Raw genomic sequence first — 21995 nt, 5'->3', positions numbered from 1 at the left:
AAAATGGAGATTAAGACTGTGAGCCACATGGGGGACATGACCTTTGTCCAACCTGATTACCTTGTCTCTACGCCAGTGACTACAACAGTGCCTGGCAAATAGTACGTGCTAAACAAATACCCTAAAAAATTACATTTTGGAGGAAAAGAGGCAGAACATTGTGTTGGATGATCATTGGTTTGATCCAGTGATGCCATTTCTTATATTCTGTTCTGAAATCAAAAACTACCAGTGACTGATTGAAACAGTGTCAGGAGTACACTGAAATTGAATTCAGGCCAGTAAAGGGTGGGAGGAGGGGATTCCTATTTACAGAATAGCTAAAAGTTGCTACCGCTTTAAAATGAACATTAAATGATATTGGTGACTGCAAACATTATTCAGGAATGTGACTGGTTCCTTGAGAGAAACTGACTAGATCCAAAAGATGAGTCCTCCAAGGCTGCAATTATCCTAAATACAGCTGTGCTATTTTTAGTAGCTTTAATTAGGCTGGGCCTTAAAAAAGAATAACAACAACCCGGTAATCCAGAAATTTCTGGATTACTATTTCCCACTAGATGAGGAGCTGGGAAGAGTCACATTGCTGCTTCTCCCTAATCACTTACGTGAAATGTTTACTACCTTCCTGCCCATTGAAATGATTTCTAGAGATGGAACTATAGCAAATTTTTCCATTAGGATCAAATAGTGATCTAAATGAGAAACAAAGGCATTCCAAACTAACAGCAGGTGAATGGCAGATACACACACACAGACACACACACACAAAAAAAGTTAAATCATTATGCATATAACTGATGGGAATCAAATAGAAGGGGTTATATAACCAAGGATAGTCAGAACTGGACAATTTGCTAAGGTAGTTGAAATGAGAAAATCTAATGGAGGAGGATAAAAATGACATAAAACTGCAAAAGATATGGAAGGATCTATCCAACACAATGGGGTTCTGTACTTATTAACTGTATTTATTGAGCACTTGGTGCAGAGCACGGTACTAAGTGCTTGGGAGAGTACAATATAACAGAGTTGATAGACATGTTCTCTGCCCACAGTGAGCTTACAGTCTACAGGGGGAGATAGACATTAATAAAAATATAAATTAAATAAGAATATGTACATGAGTGCAATGAGGCCGAAGGAGGGGTGGATAAAGGGTGCAAATCCTAGTGCAAGGGTGACAAAGAAGGGAGTGGGAGGAGAGGAAATGAGGACTTATTTGGGAAAAGTCTCTTAGAGGAGAGGTGTTTTGAAGAAAGCTTTAAAGGTGTGCAGAGTGAACATCTGTCAGATACAAGAGGGAGGAGTTCCAGGTCTGAGGCAGGATGTGAGCAAGAGGTCAGAGACAAGATAGATGAGATGGAGGTAAGCATTAAAGGAGTGAAGGGTGCCAGGTGGGTTGTAGTAGGAGAGTAGTGAGGTGAGGTAGAAGGGGGAAGGTGATTTGCTTCCAAGCTGATAATATGGAGTTTCTGTTTGATATGGAGGTGGATGGGCAACCACTGGAGGTTCTTGAGGAGTGGGGAAATATGGACTGAAAGTTTCTGTAGAAAAATGAATCGGGCAGCAGAGTGTAGTGGACTGAAGTGGTGAGAGCTAAGAGACAGGAAAGCTAGCAAGGAGGCTGATGCAGCAGTCAGGGTGGGATAAGGTAAATGCTTGGATTAACACGGTACCAGTTTGAATGTGGAGGGAAAGGATTATAGCGATGCTGTAATTTTAGAAAAACTGCTAATGCTGCAACAGACAATCATTTTGTGAGTAAAATTTGTGTGAATGTTTCTAAGTTTCGACAAAGGCTGTTTCCCAAGAAAGAACTAGTTAATTATGGAGGAATTAAGGGTTCTGGGAGGGAAGTGACCCAAAAACATAGGGTGGTGAGAGGAGAGGTGTAGTCTGTGGGTGGGTATTACACCAGCAGAAGCAGACCAAGAAAATGAAAACTCATTCAGTCATACTCATTGAGCTATCACTGTGTGCAGAGCACTGTACTAAGTGCTTGGAGAAGTACTAACAGAGTTGGTATAAAATTCCACACATGAAGCTTCATTTTTTTTCCTCCTTCCTTTTTCCACCTTCTCACCCTTTTTCTTTTGTTTGTCGCTCAGCTTTCATATTTTCTGTACGAAGTTCAGGATAAAATAGCCTACTCTGTTGAAAATCAGTTTTCTTTATTTCACTGATTGTTCCCCATTTTCTAGGAATTTAAACTCTATCATTTTATGGCCAATTTTGCAATGACCTCCCTTCTTTCAATTCTTCCTTGTTTCGTTTTTGCCAGTATCAAATCAAGAAGGGTCCCCACCCTAGTTTGCTCTTCTAGGTTTCCCAACTACAAAACCGTAAGCCTTCCTGTTCTGTAAATAATTTGGCCCTTCCCTGACCTGCCCCATTCAATTCCAACAATCTGGGTTAATGGTCTAATCACAACTATCCTGGCTCTTACTAAAAACCTGCCAACCACCACCACCAAATAGTGGAAAAAAAGGAGAAAGAACAAGATTGTATGGAGGCTGCCTTGAGGACAAAAGTGAGTGGAGAAGAGAATCTGTCCCAAAAGAACTGTATGGCCTCCGGGCATTAAACATTCAGTATTTATTGTTATTAATAATAATAATAATAATAATAATGATGGTATTTGTTAAGTGCTTGCTATGTGTCAGGCACTGTACTAAGTGCTGGGGTGAATATAAGCAAATTGGGTTGCCAACCATATGCTTCTCTCTAACCATCTGCAGTCAGACCCTCAGAAAGCAGAAATCTATAAATGTATTTATCAAAACTTCAGGGATTTTTGAAAGAAATTATCTACTTAAGTACCATTCACATTATTTCTCCAAGTGGTAGTCTCCTCTGTAGACTGTAAACTCCTTGTGGGGAGGGATTGCATCGGCCATTTACATTGTACTGTATTTTCCTGAAGCACTCAGTCAAGTGCTATGCACACAGTACATACTCAATAAATAAATTCCATTGATTGATTAAAAATCTGGATGTGTGCCATGTATAATACTAACATTTTATAGTGCACTCTGGCGTTAAAAACACCAGTGGCATTCTGTCTCAGCTGCTATGGTTCCATTTTCATTTTCTTACACTAATGTTGTTCCACTGAGGGGAAATAGCACATTGGATGCTCAATGAAAAATCATGAAAAAGTGATTATTTCATTTTCTTAATGAAAAAATACAAATTTATACTTATTCTTATCTTTTGGTCCCCCCTGCCTTCTTCAGACTTTTTCTCCTGGAAATCCCAATCCCCAAATGACACCCCTATTTTCCCACTTAACGTGACCAGAAATCTGGTTGGTTTCATCACGTCTGCGGTCCGAAGTGGAGGACCCATTGACAAGAACAATCTTTGGTGCATAGTAAGAGCTTAACAGATAACATAATTATTGGGAGTAATATGCAAAAACGATGTGAGACTGGCACCTTATGGTGGTAACTGTAGCATTTATTACGTGTTATGAGTCAAGTACTGTTTGAGGGGCTGAGGTAAATACAAGAAAACAGATCAGTAACACTCCCTGTCCTACCCGGGGCTCACAGGCTGGGTGAGGGAAAACATTTATTTTATCCAATAATAATAATAATAATAGTAATAATAATTGTGGTATTTGTTAAGTGCCTTCTATGTGCTAGGCACTGTACTAAGCGCTGGAGTGGATTCAAGCAAATTGGGCTGGACACAGTCCCTGTCCCACCCATGCTCTTTCCACTGAGCCACGCTGCTTTAGGGAAGCAGCATGGCTCAGTGGAAAGAGCACGGGCTTGGGAGCCAGAGGTCATGGGTTCTAATCCTGGCTCCATCACTGGTCAGCTGTGTGACTTTGGGCAAGTCACTTAACTTCTCTGGGCCTCAGTTATCTCATCTGTAATATGGGGATTAAGAATGTAAGCCCCACATGGGACAACCTGATCACCTTGTATCCCCCCCCCCAGCGCTTTGCACATAGTAAGTGCTTAACAAAAGCCATCATTATTATTATTATTGTTATGGGGCTCTCAATCAACCCCCATTATACAGATGAGGTAACTGAGGAAACAGAGAAGTGAAGTGACTCACCCAAAGTCACACAGCAGACAAGTGGTGGTGCCAGGATTAGAACCCAGGTCCTTCTGTCTCCCAGGCCCATGCTCTACCCACTAGGCCATGCTGCAGATGAGGAAATGGCGGCTGAATTTAAGTGATTTGCCTTGGTCACAGAGCAAGTAAAGGGGACGGAGGCGATTAGAATAACGATATCTTGTCTTCCAATCCTGGGTTCTTTGCATTAGGCCACCCTGCTTCTCATGCAGTCATTGTTTCCTGTCACGTCAATTGATAACCTCTCCCCAAATCCGTATGCTACCCAGGTCAAGAAAAAAAAGCATATAGTTAAGATGAATACCAGCTCAGCCCTCAATGCACTCATTTTTGTTGACTGCTTGATCAGCATTTCGTTTCACAAGCCGAATTTGATGCCATTAGGTACTAATGTTAAGCACTTTGGGGAGCTCTACGTATTTCAGCATCAGCTGGTAAAAGTAAAACCAACAAGGCTTGGTGTAAAAACATTTTGCACGCATAAAATAAAGCACAACATGATGCTAGCTCAGAAAGAAACTCATTAACTGAGCAGTAAAAAGTTAGTAAATTATCTCCAACTTTGTTTCATTACAGAAATGCAAAAATGGGGGTTTCCAGGAAAACACGCTTTTCCTTATAAAAATCAAAACAACTTGAAGTAAAGAGAAGCAGAGTGGCCTAATGAGATAGAGCACAGGCCTGAGAATCTAAAGGACCTGCGTTCTAATCCTGGTAGCCAGGAGCAGAAAATGGCTTCAATTCCTGGAAGATCAATTCGGCTACTAGGTATAGGTATTGTTTTAAATCCTAGGGAATATGTCGATATCCACAGAGTTTGAGATTTCAATTTTAATTCCTAAGCACTCTTGAGATAGCTTGAGCTAATTTTCCTCATAAGTAATCTTAATGGGCAAATAGGTAGGTAAGATCTTCTCAGTTGAAGTTCCTGATCACTGGACTGCATCCATCTGAATTTTTTTTATGGTATTTGTTAAACATTTACTATGTGCCAGGCACTATACTAAACACTGGGGTAGACACAAGCTAATCAAGTTCATTCATTTAATAATATTTATTGAGTGCTTACTGTGCTCAGTATGTGCTTAGGAGAGTACAATACAACAATAAACAGACACATTTCCTGCCTCCAACGAGCTTACAGGACACTCTCTAAGAAAATCTAGACTCTTACCAGATGAGCAGAAAGCTTGTTTGCTAATTAATCATTTAAGGCAGAGAATCTGGGCCAGATTACCTCAGGAACTTCAGGGGTAACTCCAGGGTTCCAGATTTAGTGGGCCACAGGGCAGAAGGGGTGCCCATCACACTCCTCAACCTCCATCTCTAACCTGACCTTGAAGATCTCCCACTCTACACCGCTCCATGTCCCCAAAACCCTTAATCGAGTCTTGCAGACAATACAAAACAGGTATTTTCCCATTTCTCCATACTCTCTTTTAGCTCAGGAATCAACCAATCATCCACTGGCATTTATTGAGCGCTTACTGTGTGCAGAACACTGTACTAAGTGCTTGGGAGAGTACGATACGACAAAGTTGGCACATTCTCTTTCCACAAGTTTACAAACTAGAGGAACCAATGAGCTATACAGCGTGACTTTTTTGACATCATGTATCATGGTAACTTATAATGCATCACACTTACAATGCAGGAATTAGAACCCATGACCTTCTGACTCTCCTGCCCATGCTCTATCCACTAGGCCATGATGCTTCTCAGATTTTTCACAGAGTAGACACCAAGCTCATCAATACTTATTTTACCTCAAGATGGAGTTTTTTCGGGAGCAGGTGGAGAGGAAAGAGGCGATTTGAGTATTATGATTAATCTTTGTCCTCCGTAACAATCCATTTGGAAACTTCTGGAGGAAACATCCATAAATTGTGTCCTGGCTAGACTGAAGTTTTACTTATGATTTGGTAGCTCTCGATAGAACACAGGTAAATTGGGAATGTTCACTTGTCTCCTGTGTGAACTTGGGCCTCTGTGCCTCAGTTACTTCATCTGGGAAATGGGGATCAAGACTGTGAACCCTATGCAGGACATGATCTGTTTCCCACCTGATTAGCTTTTTTTATGGTATTTGTTTAGCGCTTAGTACAGTACCCTGCACATAGAAAGCCCATAAATATGATTAAAAAAAAAATGTGTGCTTACCTTGATTGAGTGACTGTGTACTCAGAAGAAATGTTTGTGTATGTGAGTGAGTTGCCAGTTAAGGTACACTTATAGCTTAAGTTTCCTTTAATGTGGGTTTTTGGCAGGAATGTAATTTGTGCATTTTAGGAAAACTGAGGGTACTTAAAAAACTTAGAGATGGACAAGCAAAGCCAAGGCAGTGCTGATAGAGGGCACATTTATTCTGTTGTAAGGAATTTTGCTTTTTTGCAGTGTTCTACATTCTCAAGAGGAATTCAGTGAATAACAGTGTTGGTATTTCCTAGATAAAAATTATGCTTTATAAAAACAAATTCGGCTTTAAAATATTTGGTGATAAATGTTTGAATTAAAAGAACACATTGAACTCCTTTCCCCGCTCTCCAGAGTTTGCAAGATCACTTTATATTTCAATATTTTAAAACATAATATGAATCAGGCCTTTGAATTTAGTCATTCTGTCCTGGGCAAATATTGATTGTTCTCTCCCAACACCTTTAATTTCTAATGGAGCTTGAAATTAACTTTGGTTTTTAATTTTATTTTGTTCTAGATGTGAACATCAGTACCATGAATAATGTCAACAGACGACTGGGAAAATATTTCCTTTCAAGCCAGAAAAAGGTACATTGGTGCAAAGAATGAAAGGGTTTTTTTCATGGTATTTGTTAAGCACTGTGCTAAGCGCTGAAGTACATACAAGATCTTGAGGTCAATACAGTCCCTGTCCCACATGGGGTTCACAGTTTAAAGTGGAGGGAAGAGGACTGAATCCCCATTTTAGAGATGAGGTAATTGAGGCCCAGATAAGTGACTGTTCAAGGTCACACAGCGGACAAGTGGCAGAGCTGGGATTAGAACCCAGGTCCATGCTCAACCTCATAGATGAACAGTGATGTCCTCTTTCAATAGGGAGGACAACTTTTACATGGTTTTGAACACAGTAAGCAGTCAATCCCACTGCTTCATAAAACTAAAATAAACGAATCAGATGCATCGAAGAAAGGAACTGAGGGAAGTTTAAGAGGCCAAGTCTATAGAGACAGAGGATCAATGGGGATCAAGACTGTGAACCCTATGTAGGACATTATCTGTGTCCCACCTGATTAGCTTTTTTTTATGGTATTTGTTTAGCACTTAATACAGTACCCTGCACATAGAAAGCCCATAACTATGATAAAAAAAGAAATGTGTGCTTACCTCGATCGAGTGACTGTGTACTCAGAAGAAATGTTTGCGTATGTGAGTGAGTTGCCAGTTAAGGTACACTTACAGCTTAAGTTTCCTTCAATGTGGGATTTTGGCAGGAATGTAATTTGTGCATTTTAGGAAAACTGAATTGAGATGTGGCTTCAGACTGAAAACAACAACAACTCAACACAGACATGACCTCTGAAGCACAGAGGTCATTCATTTCCTTGAATTCCTTGAGGTTAGACATTCATTTCCTTGAATGTCTAAAGAGCCAGATGGGAGTATGGAGAGATTTCTGGTTGCCCTATACTAACTGCAAAGCCTGAGCACTGGCTGAAAAATGCTTGCCTTGTGGCATATAGTGAGGTATGCACTGGCTTGGGCAGGGAAAGTTTCTACACATTGTCCTCTCCCAAACATCTAGTACAGTGCTCTGCATACAGTAAGTGCTCAACATGACTGATTGGCTCTCCCTCACCTTCCACAGGGGATGTGCTCATCTTAGTTTCCCTCTTTCCTTAGATGTGTCCCTGCCTAAATGAACTTCTCCTGGCCTTATTGAGCATATTACTGCTTTATATGAACATTCTGCCTTGATTAGGAAATCACAGTTGGGATTTGTGGATTGCCTAAAATAAAGACCCAAAACCAATTATAATTAGCTCATATTAGTATACAAACTACCAAATGTACGCCGTATAATGTACTGTTGTGTCAAAGGCATTTAGAAGAACAAAAAGTTCTTCCAAATTTCACTATGAATTTTCAGTGGACCGGCTCATTAAAAAGACAGTACAGACGAGGTTGTCTCAAACTAATCAATAGAGAGACTGCTGGAGTCTAAATACTCCCAGCATGCCAAAGACTGTTTCTGCAAATTAAATTAGTTTTTCTGATTAGTGAATTTGAAACTGATGTTAATCAGGTGTCAAAATTAGCCCTGTGCCCAGTCAAGTAAACAACATGTGGTGGCATATGGGGGCTTCCATCACATTTCCCCCGGCTTGACACAGGGGCTGTTAATGATGCTATCAGAGGAAAGCTGAACATTTCAAATTAGGGGGAAGGGCTGCATATCGGAAAAGAACACTACAGTCAATTGGGCTCCTGTGGTGGTGGTCGTGAAGGGGAAGGGGTGAGGCTAAACAGATTTACCATTTTGAGAGTCACAGAACTTTACAGGAGATTAAGGGTAAGAACTTGCTTGGACTCAGGGAAACTCAGCAGGTCCAGAGCAGGTATTACGGATCTACACCAAGTCAATCTGTCGAGGAATAAGCTAAGCTTGGGGTGCTTATCTTACTCTCTCTCTATAGGACTCCAGCATCCTTCCATTCTCAGCTCTCCTCCACTCCATTGTATTTATTGAGCTCTTACTGTACGTAGGACATAGTACTAACCACTTTTTTATGGTATGTGTTAAGCACTTACTATATGCCATCCACTGTATTAAGCACTGGGGTAGATATAAGCTAGTCAGGTTGGACACAGTCCATGTTCCACATGGGGCTCAGAGTCCTAATCTCTGTTTCACAGATGAGGTAACTGAGGCACAGAGAGGTGACTTGCCCAAGTTCACACAGCAGACAGGTGGAGGAGCAGAGATCAGAGCCCAGGTCCTTCTGACTTCCAGCTCTTTGCTCTATACAGTAGGTCACACTGTTTATCAAGAGCTTGCATTAACATCATAGCAGTTTGGATGGCAAAAAAAACATGCAATAATAATGATAATAATCCAGACCTCTAGACTGTAAGCTCCCTGTGGGCAAGGCACATGTCTACCAACTCTACTGTGTTGTACTCTACATAGTTCTCTGGCCACAGAAGTGCACGGTAATTTCCACTGATTGATTATGGCATTTGTTAAGCACTTATTAGGTGCCAAGCACTGTGTTGTGTGCTGGGGAAGATACACAGTCCCTGCCCTACAATGGGCTCACAGTTTAAGAAGGGAGAACAGGCACCTTGTTCCCATTTTCACATATGAGGAAATAGGCCCAGAGAAGTTTATGTCTGAGAGCAGAGTACATCAAAGAAATAGGAGCTGATTTCTCTTGAAATCTCTTCTTTGGTTATTAGCATTCCAATTCAACTATTTTCTACCACTTATCTTGGCCTGGTTGTTTTTGTGAAAGTTATTCTATAGACCCTTATTTTTACATAAAATGAGACATATTTGAATTTGCATTGCCTTAAAAAAAAGAAATAAAACCACATTCATTAAATCGAGAATGAAAATGGAAGAGCACAGAACTATCTGCAGGAGACACGATAGCTGGGCGAGCTTTGGTACTGAGACTCTAGGAATGAAAATCTGCCCAGAATCATTTATGCTTTCTCACTTCTGCCAATCACAGTCTTATTTGGACACAGAGTGCAGCAAGAAACTGAGTGGGAAGTGATGCAATACAGAATCAGGTCTAGACCCCAAAGTCTGCTGATTCCCAGAGCAATGTTCTTTCCACTGGCCTGGAAGTAGGCTACCAAAAGATTTAGTCCTTAAGCTACAGGGAATCGGCGTGGACCTAAATTTTGGGAGTAATGAACCCAGAAGGGACGAGATGAAAACCCATTTCTAGTTTGGAAGGGCAGCCGCTGGCAATTATGGTATAAGGTCGAAAGCTAAGGCCCCTCTGTGGCTAAGATCAGGTTCGACAGACCAGCAATAAAAAATGAGGTATTGGGTGGAGCAGACCCAGGAAATAACAGTCATCAGATGGAAAGAGGGGCAGAAAGTTGCAGACGTTATAACACAGTGACATGATCAACAGAGGAGAGGAGCACAGAGAGAACTCAAGGATTATAGGTAAAGGGAAGACGAGGAGATGGGAAAATGAGGAGAAGCCTGAGGAAAGGAGAAAAGATGACAGAGAGAGGAAGGGACAGGAATGCAAAGGAAGAAAGAAGGGCACATAAATAATTACAAGTACACGGAGAAAGGAAGGGATTAGATAGGTCTACAGGAGAATTGAGGTACTCAGGGTATGGGAGGTGTGGCAGACAAGACCAGGATATTTCACAAAATAATTAAAAACAAGAGAGGAAAGCGGAAAAAGGAGACAGAACAGGATAATAATAATAATAATGGCATTTATTAAGCGCTTACTATGTGCAAAGCACTGTTCTAAGCGCTGGGGAGGTTACAAGGTGATCAGGTTGTCCCACATGGGGCTCACAGTCTTAATCCCCATTTTACAGATGAGGTAACTGAGGCACAGAGAAGTTAAGTGACTTGCCCAAGTCACACAGCTGACAATTGGCGGAGTCGGGATTTGAACCCATGACCTCTGACTCCAAAGCCTAGGCTCTTTCCACTGAGCCACGCTGTTGAGTTCAGTATCTAACCCAGGCACAGTCCTGGCACATGGGGGAATCAATAAATACTACTGATTAATTACAAGAATAGCCATTCATGCAAGTTGGTATTAAACTGCTTACTTTACTAGGCCCTTGCTTTCCCACTGGATCCAACAAACAGTAAAAATAAGTATTTATTGAGTGCCTACTGTGTGCAGAGCACTGTACTAAGCTCTTGGAAAGTTCAATACAGCCAATAGAGACAATCCCTGCCCACAACGGGCTCACAGCCCACAGCACTTATGTACATATCTGTAATTCTTGTATTTATATTAATGTCTGTCTCCCCCTCTAGACTGTAAGCTCATTGTGGGCAAGGGATGCATCTGTTTGTTATACTGCACTCCCTCAAGCATTTAGTTCAGTGCTCTGCACACAGTAAGCACTCAATAACTACGACTGAATGAATCAACCGAAACAGCAGTGATGATTTGATTATCCAAATCATCACTTACAGAGCTTACAGTCTAGAGGAATCCAAAGCTGGGTTAAGATTTTCTCTAGGTCTTGTGGAGCATTTTGTGCAGATCGAGAACGGCCCTTGGATGGGCCATGGAAAGAAAGACCGGAATCCAGCTTGGGCTGCTCCAAGCTTTCCTTTCCAGCCTGGGGCAATATTGCAGTCAATCGACCAATCTGATTTACTGAGCACTTACTCGGTGCAGGGCACTGTACTGTACAATGGAGCCAGCAGACACAATCCTTGCCCTCAAGGAGTTTATCATGTAGCAGGAGAGACGGACACTGACAAATTACAGACAGGAGTGGAGTGGTACTTTGCAGTTGATAGACCTTTTCTGAGGTAGCTCACTAGCTAAGAGGCTATCCCCAAGCAGATGACGAATAATAGTAGACTCGTCTTGGTAAATGGTTACGGCTGTAGGATGATAGGACATTCTCTAGGATGCAGGCCAGGAGGGGATTAAAAGAACAATAACATCCATAAATGGCCTAACCTCAGTCTTCATTAACTTCAGAGCCCCGATGTGATATCCACTGACTTAGGAGAAACTTCATATTATCATCTCCTGCCACTGCAGCCTACTCTTTTTAGCATGCATTTGCAGATGGACTCTTTTTCAAAGTCTATTTCAAATAGGAAGAAATACTTTGCAAACTTTGGACAAACTCTTCGTGTTAACTGAGATGAAATCCTTTCTTCTTTCCTATTTTTTAATCTTGACCATCTTTCCAAACCAACGGGTAAAGGGAGGGATTAATTTGAAACTCTGGTCGCCTTCAAAATGGAAAGGTCTTTGGACTGTGGGGTTTCAGATGACCTCCTCTATTTCAATCCAATGTGATTTATCTCTGCAGCAGCAGGACACTAGGACAATGGACCTGAAATCCCCTTCTGACACTGCCCAGGGAGCACTTTTCCCCGTTTTTTCTGCCTTTCTTTATCCACAGCCGTAGACTCACAATGCCCTTCAAAGAGAGGCTGGGATTATTTCTTCCCTTTGAAATGAAGGGGATTTCAGGAGAGGGATCCAACATGTCTGTCTCTTGTTTCCAAATGGGACTGGCAATTTTAAGGAAGCTTTTACATGAATCTGCAGACGTGCCGTGCATGGTTTTCCTCATGTCCCTGTTTCTTTGTCATCACAGCTGTAATCACATGGTTCTCCCTTTAGTCTGATTAGGAAAAAAAAATGGAAGCAAAAACAAACCCAAACTCCCCCGATTCACCGTATCTATGGATGGACAAAAGCCCTTTAAACTACTGAATATCATGACATATTTAATAAGAACACAAGCTCCAATTGTTGCCTTGTTCACTACTTGTCCAAAGACTAAAAATGCAAATAGCTGAAAGAGTCATGAGGGAACCATGGTTTCAACGGCAGTCCTATTCTCAGAGGAATCGTAGCAAATGAGGTCGATGAGATTTCCTTGTCTGGAAATACACAGAGTTGAAGGGTTGGGCTAGTTTTCCTGCTGGTCAAAACCCTCACCAAGTGAATTGGTTTTATCTCCAGAAAAGAGACCTCACAGAACCCAAAAGCAGAAGCAGTGGCTTAGTGGAAAGAGCATAGCCCTGGGAGCCAGAGGACCTGGGTTCTAATCTTGGCTCTGCCACTCTTCTGATGTGTGACCTTCGGCAAGTTGCTTAATTTCTCTGTGCCTCGCTTGCCTCATCCAAAAATGGGTATTAAGACTGTGAGCCCTACGCTGCACAGGGACTGTGTCCAACCTGCCTAGCTTTTATTCACCCCAGCTTTATACAGTGACTGGCATGTAGTAAGCACTTAAATACAATTTAAAAAGTACAGCAGAGGGGCTGCAGATGAGTGTGCAATCAATCAGAGGTATTTACTGAACACTAACTATGTGCAGAACACTGTTCTAAGCACTCTAGGGAGAGTACAATACAAGAGAAATTAGCAGACATGGTCCCTGCCCATAATGACTTACTGCAAGAACAGAGAGCAGGCTGAAATACTGTAGTTTCCTTGTTCACCATGGTCTTATATATGAATGACCCAGAATCAGCTACATAATTTGCTATTTAGTACTCCCACTGCATTGGAAATTGCAATTGTCACACTGAATTGTCACACAACAAGGTCCTTGCTCGCTCAAAAGTTAAACTAGTAGGTGGCATAATATGCATATTGCAATGTGTACAGCTCTCCTATTAACTGACACCTTATCGTGGCAGGAGAGTTTGCGTATGCTGATGAAGCTTAGAGTTCTGTCATATAAGGCTGTCCATAATGGAAAGGTCTAAGCCAAAACATCAGTCAAAGGTGATTACCCCGTGCTGGGCAGCAGCGGCATGGGAAAGAGTCAAAGGTGGCAGGTCAAATGATCAAAACGTTGACGAAAGACAATGGTAGAGACTAAAGCTTTTACTGCGCGGAAGACAGCAATGGAAACCACTTCCACATCTTAACCAAGAAAACTCAAGGATATGCAAACCAGAATGACTTTATGATAGAAGATGGGACGTTCTGAAGAGGGTATGTCCATGGAGTCAATATGGGTTGGAAACAACTCGACGACATTGGAAGGAAATGTACAGCACAAGCATAGAATTCAAACACAGACCTATCACCAATAACTGTGGTATTGGTTAAGCACTTACTGTATGCCAAGCAGTGCTCTAAAGTAGATACAATGAAAACAGATCAGACAGTTGTCATCTGAGTCACAAGAGGCATACACTCTAATGGGTGCAGGTATCTTTTACCCCATTTTTACAGATGAAGAAACTGAAGAACCCAGAAGTGAAATGAACTGTCCAAAAGTCACACAGCAGGCAAGTGAATATTAATATCTTTCTCCCCCTCTAGACTGTAACCTCACTGTGGGCAGGATATGTGTCGGTTTATTGTTGTATTGTACTCTCCTAAGCGCTTAGTGTTCTGCACATAGTAAGAGCTCAATAAATATGACTGACTGATTCACTGGCTCGGCTGGGACTAGAATACAGATCTCCTGACTCCCAAGCCAATGCTTTTTCTGGTAGGCCATCACCAATTTATTATCCTTTTGGTTAACATTATAGTTTTATGTCAGCATTATGTTTCTCTGTTCTTGTAACAGGGGTCTTATTTGCTAGAATTGAGTTTTCTCTCACTGGTCATTTATTGATCAAAACAGCTGGGCAACCAGAGACCGGAAGGCGAGCGTGTGACAACTGATGTTCCAGAAACATGAAGAAACAGTCATTGGTTTAAGTCCCATAATAATGGTTGCATTAATGGGAACATTTACCCATAGGTAAGCCTTTCACATCACAATATATGGATATTAGCAACCTTGAACAGAGGGCAGTGAGGTTAAATGTGGAGGGTTGTTCTAAGGGAGGTCAGAGGACACAGAATTAAATCAGAGATTGGTGGCCAATTCACAAGAATGGCCCTGTCACCAGTTCTTAAATCTGGGAATAGGGTTCCCCTCTTCCCTCACACCAGTGAAGGTTTTGGATAATAATGATGACTGTGGCATTTGTTCAGCGCTTATCACGTGCCAAGCACTGTAGGACGTGCTGGGGTTGAAACAAGATATTCAGGTCCCACACAGGACTCACCATTTAAGTAAGAGGGAGCACAGGTACTGAAACCCCATTCTGCAGTTGGGGGAATCGAGGCACAGAGAAGTGTAGTGATTTGCCCAAGATCACAAAGCAGGTAAGTGGCAGAGTTGGAATTAGAACCCAGGTGCTCTGATTCCCAGGCTTGTGCTCTTTCCACTACGCAACACTGCTTCCCCTAGAATATTTCTTGGGGATGGAAAAGCATGGATGGAAAATCATGATCACTCTGGAGTTGATTAGCCTGCTTGTGGCCTGACCAGAGTTCTGCTAAGCAACATGGTTTCACAGGTTTCTCACACACTGACAGAACTAGCGGGAAGGGAAGTGGCACTTACAGTTATGACAGGTGGCACCAGTGTATCCTGTTCCATCGCAAGTGCATTTGAAGCCATCCCAGCTCTGAGAGCATTTACCACCATGCTCACAGTGATTGGGCACACATCTGTCAGAGCAAGAGACAAACAGAAATGAGTAAACAAAGATTTATGAATGGACAAATTCCCAGCTGCCTGGGCAATATATCAAACCGGTGCCAGTTCGTCTTAGGATGGCAATTAATCCTTGTTAGTTTAAGCAGATTAATACGATTCATGACAGAATGTGCCAACTGCACAAAAGATGATGTATCACAGACCTGGTGTTGCCCATTTTGGAATAAACAGCAGAAAACGTGCAGACGCATCCACCCCCTGTCCTTTATCCCGGATTTATTCCCAATCTCTTTTCTTTCACACGCAGAAAGACCCTGGCTGCGGGCCCTTCTGGCATGTAAGATCGATGACCTCGTCTCTACCTTGCAGGGACAAAGCCGGGTGAACCGGAGCAGCTTGTGCTGTAAACTGAGCCAAGAGAAAGGCCTGATCACTGAGAGGTTGTTCCTAAAGGAACAATCCGAGTGCATACATTCCGACTGGATCCGTCTCCTTCTGCCCAAGGTGTGACCTTACACCAGGGCCGCCCCTTTGACAATATGGTGGGAATTCACCCAGGCAGGGGTGCACAGTGTGCCTATTGAGGTACTACAACTTTAAATTTCTTAAAGCATTTCTGTGTTTCAAAGTGCTTTCACATTTCGTTTCTTATTTTTGCCCACAACCCATCCCAGGAGGTAGGGAACTACTGGTATTACTATCCCCATTTCACAGATGAGAAAAACTGACCCCAGACAGGTTAAGCAGAAACTCCTGACTATTGGCTTGGATGTTCAAAATCAGCTTTAGATAATGATGACAATAATAATAATGATATTAATGGTATTTGTTAAGCACTTACTTTGTGCCAAGCACTGTTCTAAGAGCTGAGGTAGATACAAGGTAATCAGGTTGTCCCACGTGGGGCTCACAGTCTTAATCTATATTTTACAAATGAGGTAACAGGCACAGAGAAGTTAAGTGACTTGTCCAAGATCACACAGCAGACAAGTGGCGGAGTCAGGATTAGAACCCAGGTCCTCTGACTCCCAAGCCCCAGTTTGAAAAGAGTCTGCCATCGGGGTTGGGAGATGCTTGTTGGGCTGGTAGGAGCAATCTGGGTATTCTCTCAGCCCCTGAAACAGGTGTTTACCTTAGCCTCACCCTTGCAGGTAGGATCCACAGATGGATCTCAATGAAGAACAGCCTGCCAGAGTCAACTCCACTTATTAAAATCTAGAGTTACCAGTCGAGGTCCTTTATCCTACAAAGACATTATGTCTGAATTTTGAAATACTCTACTCTCAAAATACAATTTTCCATGAAAGAATTTTGATCACAGGTTGGTTTAGCTGTGAATTATCAATGTACTTTTTAGATTTCAAGAGACTTACTCTTCAATTCACAATAGCCTTCAGGGCCATTCTGCTCAGTATCTGCTTTCATTTCTGATCAATGAAAAAAAGGAATTTTCCACGCTAGCCGGGTAGGCTCACATGAAATTTACAAACCATATTCTCATACCATCACATCATAAAAGATTAAGACCTCCTACCAGCTGCAGCAAATGAAACTCCTTCTAGAGAATGAAACAAATTAAACTATACTTAACATCAATATGCTTTAGGGCTGTAAGAATTTATTTAATATTAATATAAAATGGGAAATCACACCAAATGCCCTTTAAGATGAAATGCTTGCCAAACTATGAGAATAAAAACTATTTTCCCACCTGATTTTTGACAGTAAATTCAATACTTCTGACTGGAAAAAAGAAAAATAACCAAGTCAAATGATATGAAACCACGGTGGAACGTCTAATTTGTTTTAAATGGGGTTTTGGTTACAAAATTTGATCCAAATGTTAGAGGAATTATGGTAATTGGACCTCTTCACTTCAAAGATGGGGCTCTTACCTCCCTAAATTCTCTACAAGCACGTTTCTCATCCTGTTATTATGTAATTATCATCATGTGAACCACATAATCACATCTTCCAGGATAGTTTTCGTAATTTCAAAAGAGTTTCTGAGACTTCTATTTCTAATTTGATTACATTCTGCAGATTTTATGATGTATATTTTTGAAAGAGATCAGAAAAGCAGTTTGGATAGCAGTAGTGGACTATTTGAATCAGCTTTAGATTCAAATTCAGTCTCCCATCTCAGAAACATGATCTCATTTTTCTCTCCCAAGTCATAGATGCTCAGATATTGATTTTGTAGGAATGGTAGCTCTAAGTATATATCACTAAACGAATCACTATGGGTCAACAATTACTAGTCTTGTATTCTTCTGGCCAATATCCAAAAATATATATTTTTAAAAGTCTTTTAATTCAATGTCATTTTGAAAATGAAAACTGCATTGCTATTCATGCTACAGACTGCATTTCATCTCTCCCTGATACTTCCAGCTATCATCCATCCATTTGAAATACAACTTTGTCAGCTAAACTCATGATTTATTTCCATTATCATGCTAGAGATTGATCAACATTCCACTCCTTAGATTTGTTTCTAGACTGTAAGCTCGTTATGGGAAGAGAACTTGTCTGCTATTTCTGTCATACTTTTCCAGAAGTGCTTAGGACAGTGCTCTGCACATAGTAGACACTCAATACAATTGATTAACTACCAATATTGTAGCAAATTGCTTGCTTCTCTGAAACTATTTCATTAGTTTTCTTAGATAAATTTCTCCTTTCTAAACGGAGGCATTCATTTTAAACTGTGTGAATGTTTCATCTACTAAATGTTTTCCAACAAATTTGGTCTGAGATTTATATACAAAACTGAAAATCATGTCAAGGTCCAATTTCACATTTTATTACTATGAAGATCATTTCTACAACGGAAAGCTAGGCAAGTGAAACTGTATTGCTGGTGTCACGCGAACAATTGCCAGCCCAAATCCTTTTGGACAGATTCAGAAATAATATGGTTAAATACTTGAATTTCAGTATGGCTCTATGTGATATCCCACAGCACCGGACAGGTGATTATGCAGTATGACAGACACTAATGATAAATAATAATAATTATGGTATTTGTTAAGCACTTACTATGTGTCAGGAACTGAACTAAGTGCTGGGATGGATACAAGCAAATCAGGTTGGACACATTTCCTGCCCCAGATGGGGCTCACAGTCTCGATCCCCATTTTACAGATGAGGTAACAGACCCAGCTAAATTATTTGCCCAAGGTCACACAGCAGACAAGTGTCGGATCCCGGATAAGGGCCTATGACCTTCTAACCCCCAGGCCCATACTCTGCCCACTATGCCATGTTGCTTCCATATTTAAGGAGCAATTCCAAATCACTGCATTTCCAGAATTTACCAGAGCATCTGACATCCTCAACAGACCTCAGCTGTGGGAACAATTAAAGAAAGCCTTGAGGCCTAGTGGAAAGAGCAAGAGCTTGGCAATCAGAGGTCCTGGCTTCTAATCCCAATGCTGCCACTTATCTGCTCTGTGACCTCTTTATTCATATTAACATGTCTTCCCCTCTAGACTGCAACCTCATTATGGGTAGGGAACGTATCTGCTAATTCTGTTGCACTGTACTCTCCCAAGCATTTAGAATGGTGCCCTGCACATATTAAGTAGTCAATAAATACCACTGATTGACGGACCTTGGACACATATGTTGCCAATTTGTACTTCCCAAGCGCTTAGTACAGTGCTCTGCACATAGTAAGCGCTCAATAAATACGATTGATGATGATGATGATGCCTTAACATCTCTATGCCTCAGTGACCTCATCTGTAAAATGGGGATTATTCCTACTCCCTCCTAATTAGTCTGTATGACCCATGTAAGACAGGGACTATGTCCAACTTGATGATCTTGAGTCTTCCCCCAGCACTTAGCACAGTGCTTGGCACATAGTAAGCATTTAATAAGAACCAAATTATTAAGTTCCCCAACATCCTTGGCTATTCCATGAGAGAAATTAAAATTAATTAATTTTCTCTATCATTACCTGAGTACTTGAGGATTGAGTGGTAAGTACAGTGTTGTTCACTTGGCTTCATGCTGAACTGCTGAGCGTGTGACAACGGCAAAGACACTGGTTTTAGAATACACACTTCTCACTCAACAAACTTTGAGCACCATTAAGAATTTCAAGATCAGTCATCAAGAAAGTGCTGTATGCCAGTGATTGCTGATGAAGTAATCTAACAGGCTGCCATTCAGACTGTTCTTTGTTTGGTTGTTTTCAGCAAAGACACCACCACCAAGACTGGTTTGCTGAAGAGAACTCAGACTTCAAAAAAATGCTTCCTCCTAATTTACAAAACATGTATAAACATCACCTTGCAGCTCCTCATGATCAAAACAAAAGGAAGGTTTACAAAAGCCTGGAAAAAAATAGAAGATCCAGTTTGGAAGCGTGTGTGACTGGGCAAGTCATTTGCCTTCTCTGTGCTTCTGTTTCTTCATCTGTAAAATGGGGATAAAATACCTGTTCTCCCTCCCTCAGACCGGGAATTCCATGTGAGACAGGGATCATGTCCAACCCAATTATCTTGTACATACCCCAGTGCTTAAGCCAATACTTGGCACAGAGTGAGTACTTAAAAACCATTATTTAAGGCCCTTAAAAGAACAGAAAACTGGTTAAATGGGAAATACAGTTTGAGGAAGCGATCATCACAGTCAACACCATAAAACACTGAAAGAGACCTGGACTTGTTCACATTGCTGCCAAAAATCTAAAGCTTAGAGGGGCCCCTAATTCCCTGGTGTCTGTACATGCTGCCGATGAGCTTATGGATCGCTTTGGAAATGCCATAAGATTTCACAGATGCCATCCTAATCACTGCCTTCAAGAAGAAACAGAGCTGTCTGGCAACTACAGGCAAATATTTATTACTTTCCTGCATAAATAAAGTGCTAGCCAGGTTTTTTCTAAACAGACTTCTGAAGAACAGAATCAACTGTGCATGGCTGAATCCCACCGTGGCTTCACACCAAATGCACAGCACAACGGAAATAAACTTTGCAATACAACCAATTTAGGAAAAGTGCAAAGAGCAATTTTAAGACCTCAATACTGTGTTCGTTGCCCCTACAAAAATAAATTGACATAATGGGTCAGGGCTCTGAAAATCACTAAGTAAATTTGGCTGTTGGGTGGTGAATCAAAAGAATTCGCTATTCCGCAACTGTACTGTTGGGCGAGTCAGAGTTAAAGGTGCTCCATCACTATCAGAGAGAAGGAGGGCTCTGAAAATGGCCCAGTCCTACACAACTTTTTCTTACGCTGCCCCGCTTGAGGAAGAGAATAATTATGAATCACTTTCTGGAAGCTCATCCTCTAAGATGGTTGTGGGCAGGGAATGTGACTGTTTATTGTTATATTGGACTCTCCCAAGCTCTCAGTACATTGCTCCGCACACAGTAAAAGCTCAATAAAAAGGACTGCATGAATGAATAAATGATTCAGCAAAGTGATACAGGCCGATCAGTCTACAGAAAAGCAGAATGATGTTCTAGCCTTCACCTGCAAAACCCAACACACGGAGACATCCGATTCCAGTGGTCCAAGGGGCCACCAGAATGAGGCATGCCAGCCACAGAAAAATCACAGCAAGACACTGGCACTGAGCTTGCCTGAGTTCAGTGTGGAAGGTCTGGACATCTCTGGAACTGTTCTAGGAGAAGGTTCCCACATACCAGTATATATATATATATATTTATGTATACATATATATATTTATGTATACACATATATATATTTATGTATACATTTTATATGTATGCCTATAAGCTTCGGTGAGAAGCAGCATGGCATAGTGGATAGACCACGGGCCTGGGGAGTCAGAGATCTGTGGGTTCTAATCCTGACTCCCCCACTTGCCTGCTGTGTGACCTTGAGCAAGTCAATTCACTTCTCTGGGTCTCAGTTACCTCATCTGTGAAATGGGGATTCAGACTGGGAGCCCCATGTGGGAAAGGGACTGTGTCCAACTTGATTTGTTTGTATCCACCCTGGTGCTTAGTACAGTGCCTGGCACATAGTAAGTACTTAACAAATACCATAATTATTATTATTATCACTTATATTAATGTCTGTCTCCCCTGCTAGACTGTAAGCTCATTGTGGGGAGGGAATGTGTCTGTTGTTGAACTGTTTGCTCCCAAGGGCTTAGTATAGTGCTTTGCACACAGTAAGCACTCAAATAAGATTGAATATATGTGTATATATGTGCATTCATATATAAATATATATATAATATATAAACACATATTATATACATATTATACATATACATATTATATACTGAATTTGCTTAAAGGAATATGTCCTAATCAATCAATCAATGGCATTTACTGAGCACTTACTATGTGCAGAGTACTTTTCTAAGCACTTGGGAGACTACAACACATGCACCCTCAAGAAATTCTGCAGAAATGGAAAGAACAATTCTCATCTGACCAATTCCTTAAGTGGTTAGGCTTCAATTTAGTCAACCAATCATATTCCTTGAGCACTTACTGTGTGCAGAGCACAGTATTTAGCACTATTTCATGGCAGTTTAAGTGCTTACTATGTGCCAGGAACTGTACTAAGCACTGGGGTAGACACAAGCTAATGTGAGGGTGGGGTGAATAAAGGGTGCAAATCCAAGGGCAAAGGTGATGCAGAAGGCAGTGGGAGAAGAGGAAACGAGGGATTATTTGGGCATGACATTTTAAAAAATGGAATTTACTAATAACTGTGCTAT

General features: G+C 41.3%; 1 protein-coding gene across 1 annotated transcript in view; it reads right to left on the bottom strand.

Moving 5' to 3' along the window:
* The window catches only part of CNTNAP2 (contactin associated protein 2), a 1198489-nt gene that overhangs the window by 431211 nt on the left and 745283 nt on the right, over positions 1 to 21995 (bottom strand). Inside the window, exon 11 of the mRNA XM_038760181.1 lies at positions 15184 to 15290. Within this exon, the coding sequence (XP_038616109.1) occupies positions 15184 to 15290 (107 nt within the window). The remainder of the gene's footprint in view (positions 1 to 15183; positions 15291 to 21995) is intronic.

This window comes from Tachyglossus aculeatus, chromosome 18 (genome assembly GCF_015852505.1).
Source record: "Tachyglossus aculeatus isolate mTacAcu1 chromosome 18, mTacAcu1.pri, whole genome shotgun sequence".
Classification (NCBI taxonomy): Eukaryota; Metazoa; Chordata; class Mammalia; order Monotremata; family Tachyglossidae; genus Tachyglossus; species Tachyglossus aculeatus.
This window is presented reverse-complemented; position numbering and strand designations above follow the sequence as displayed.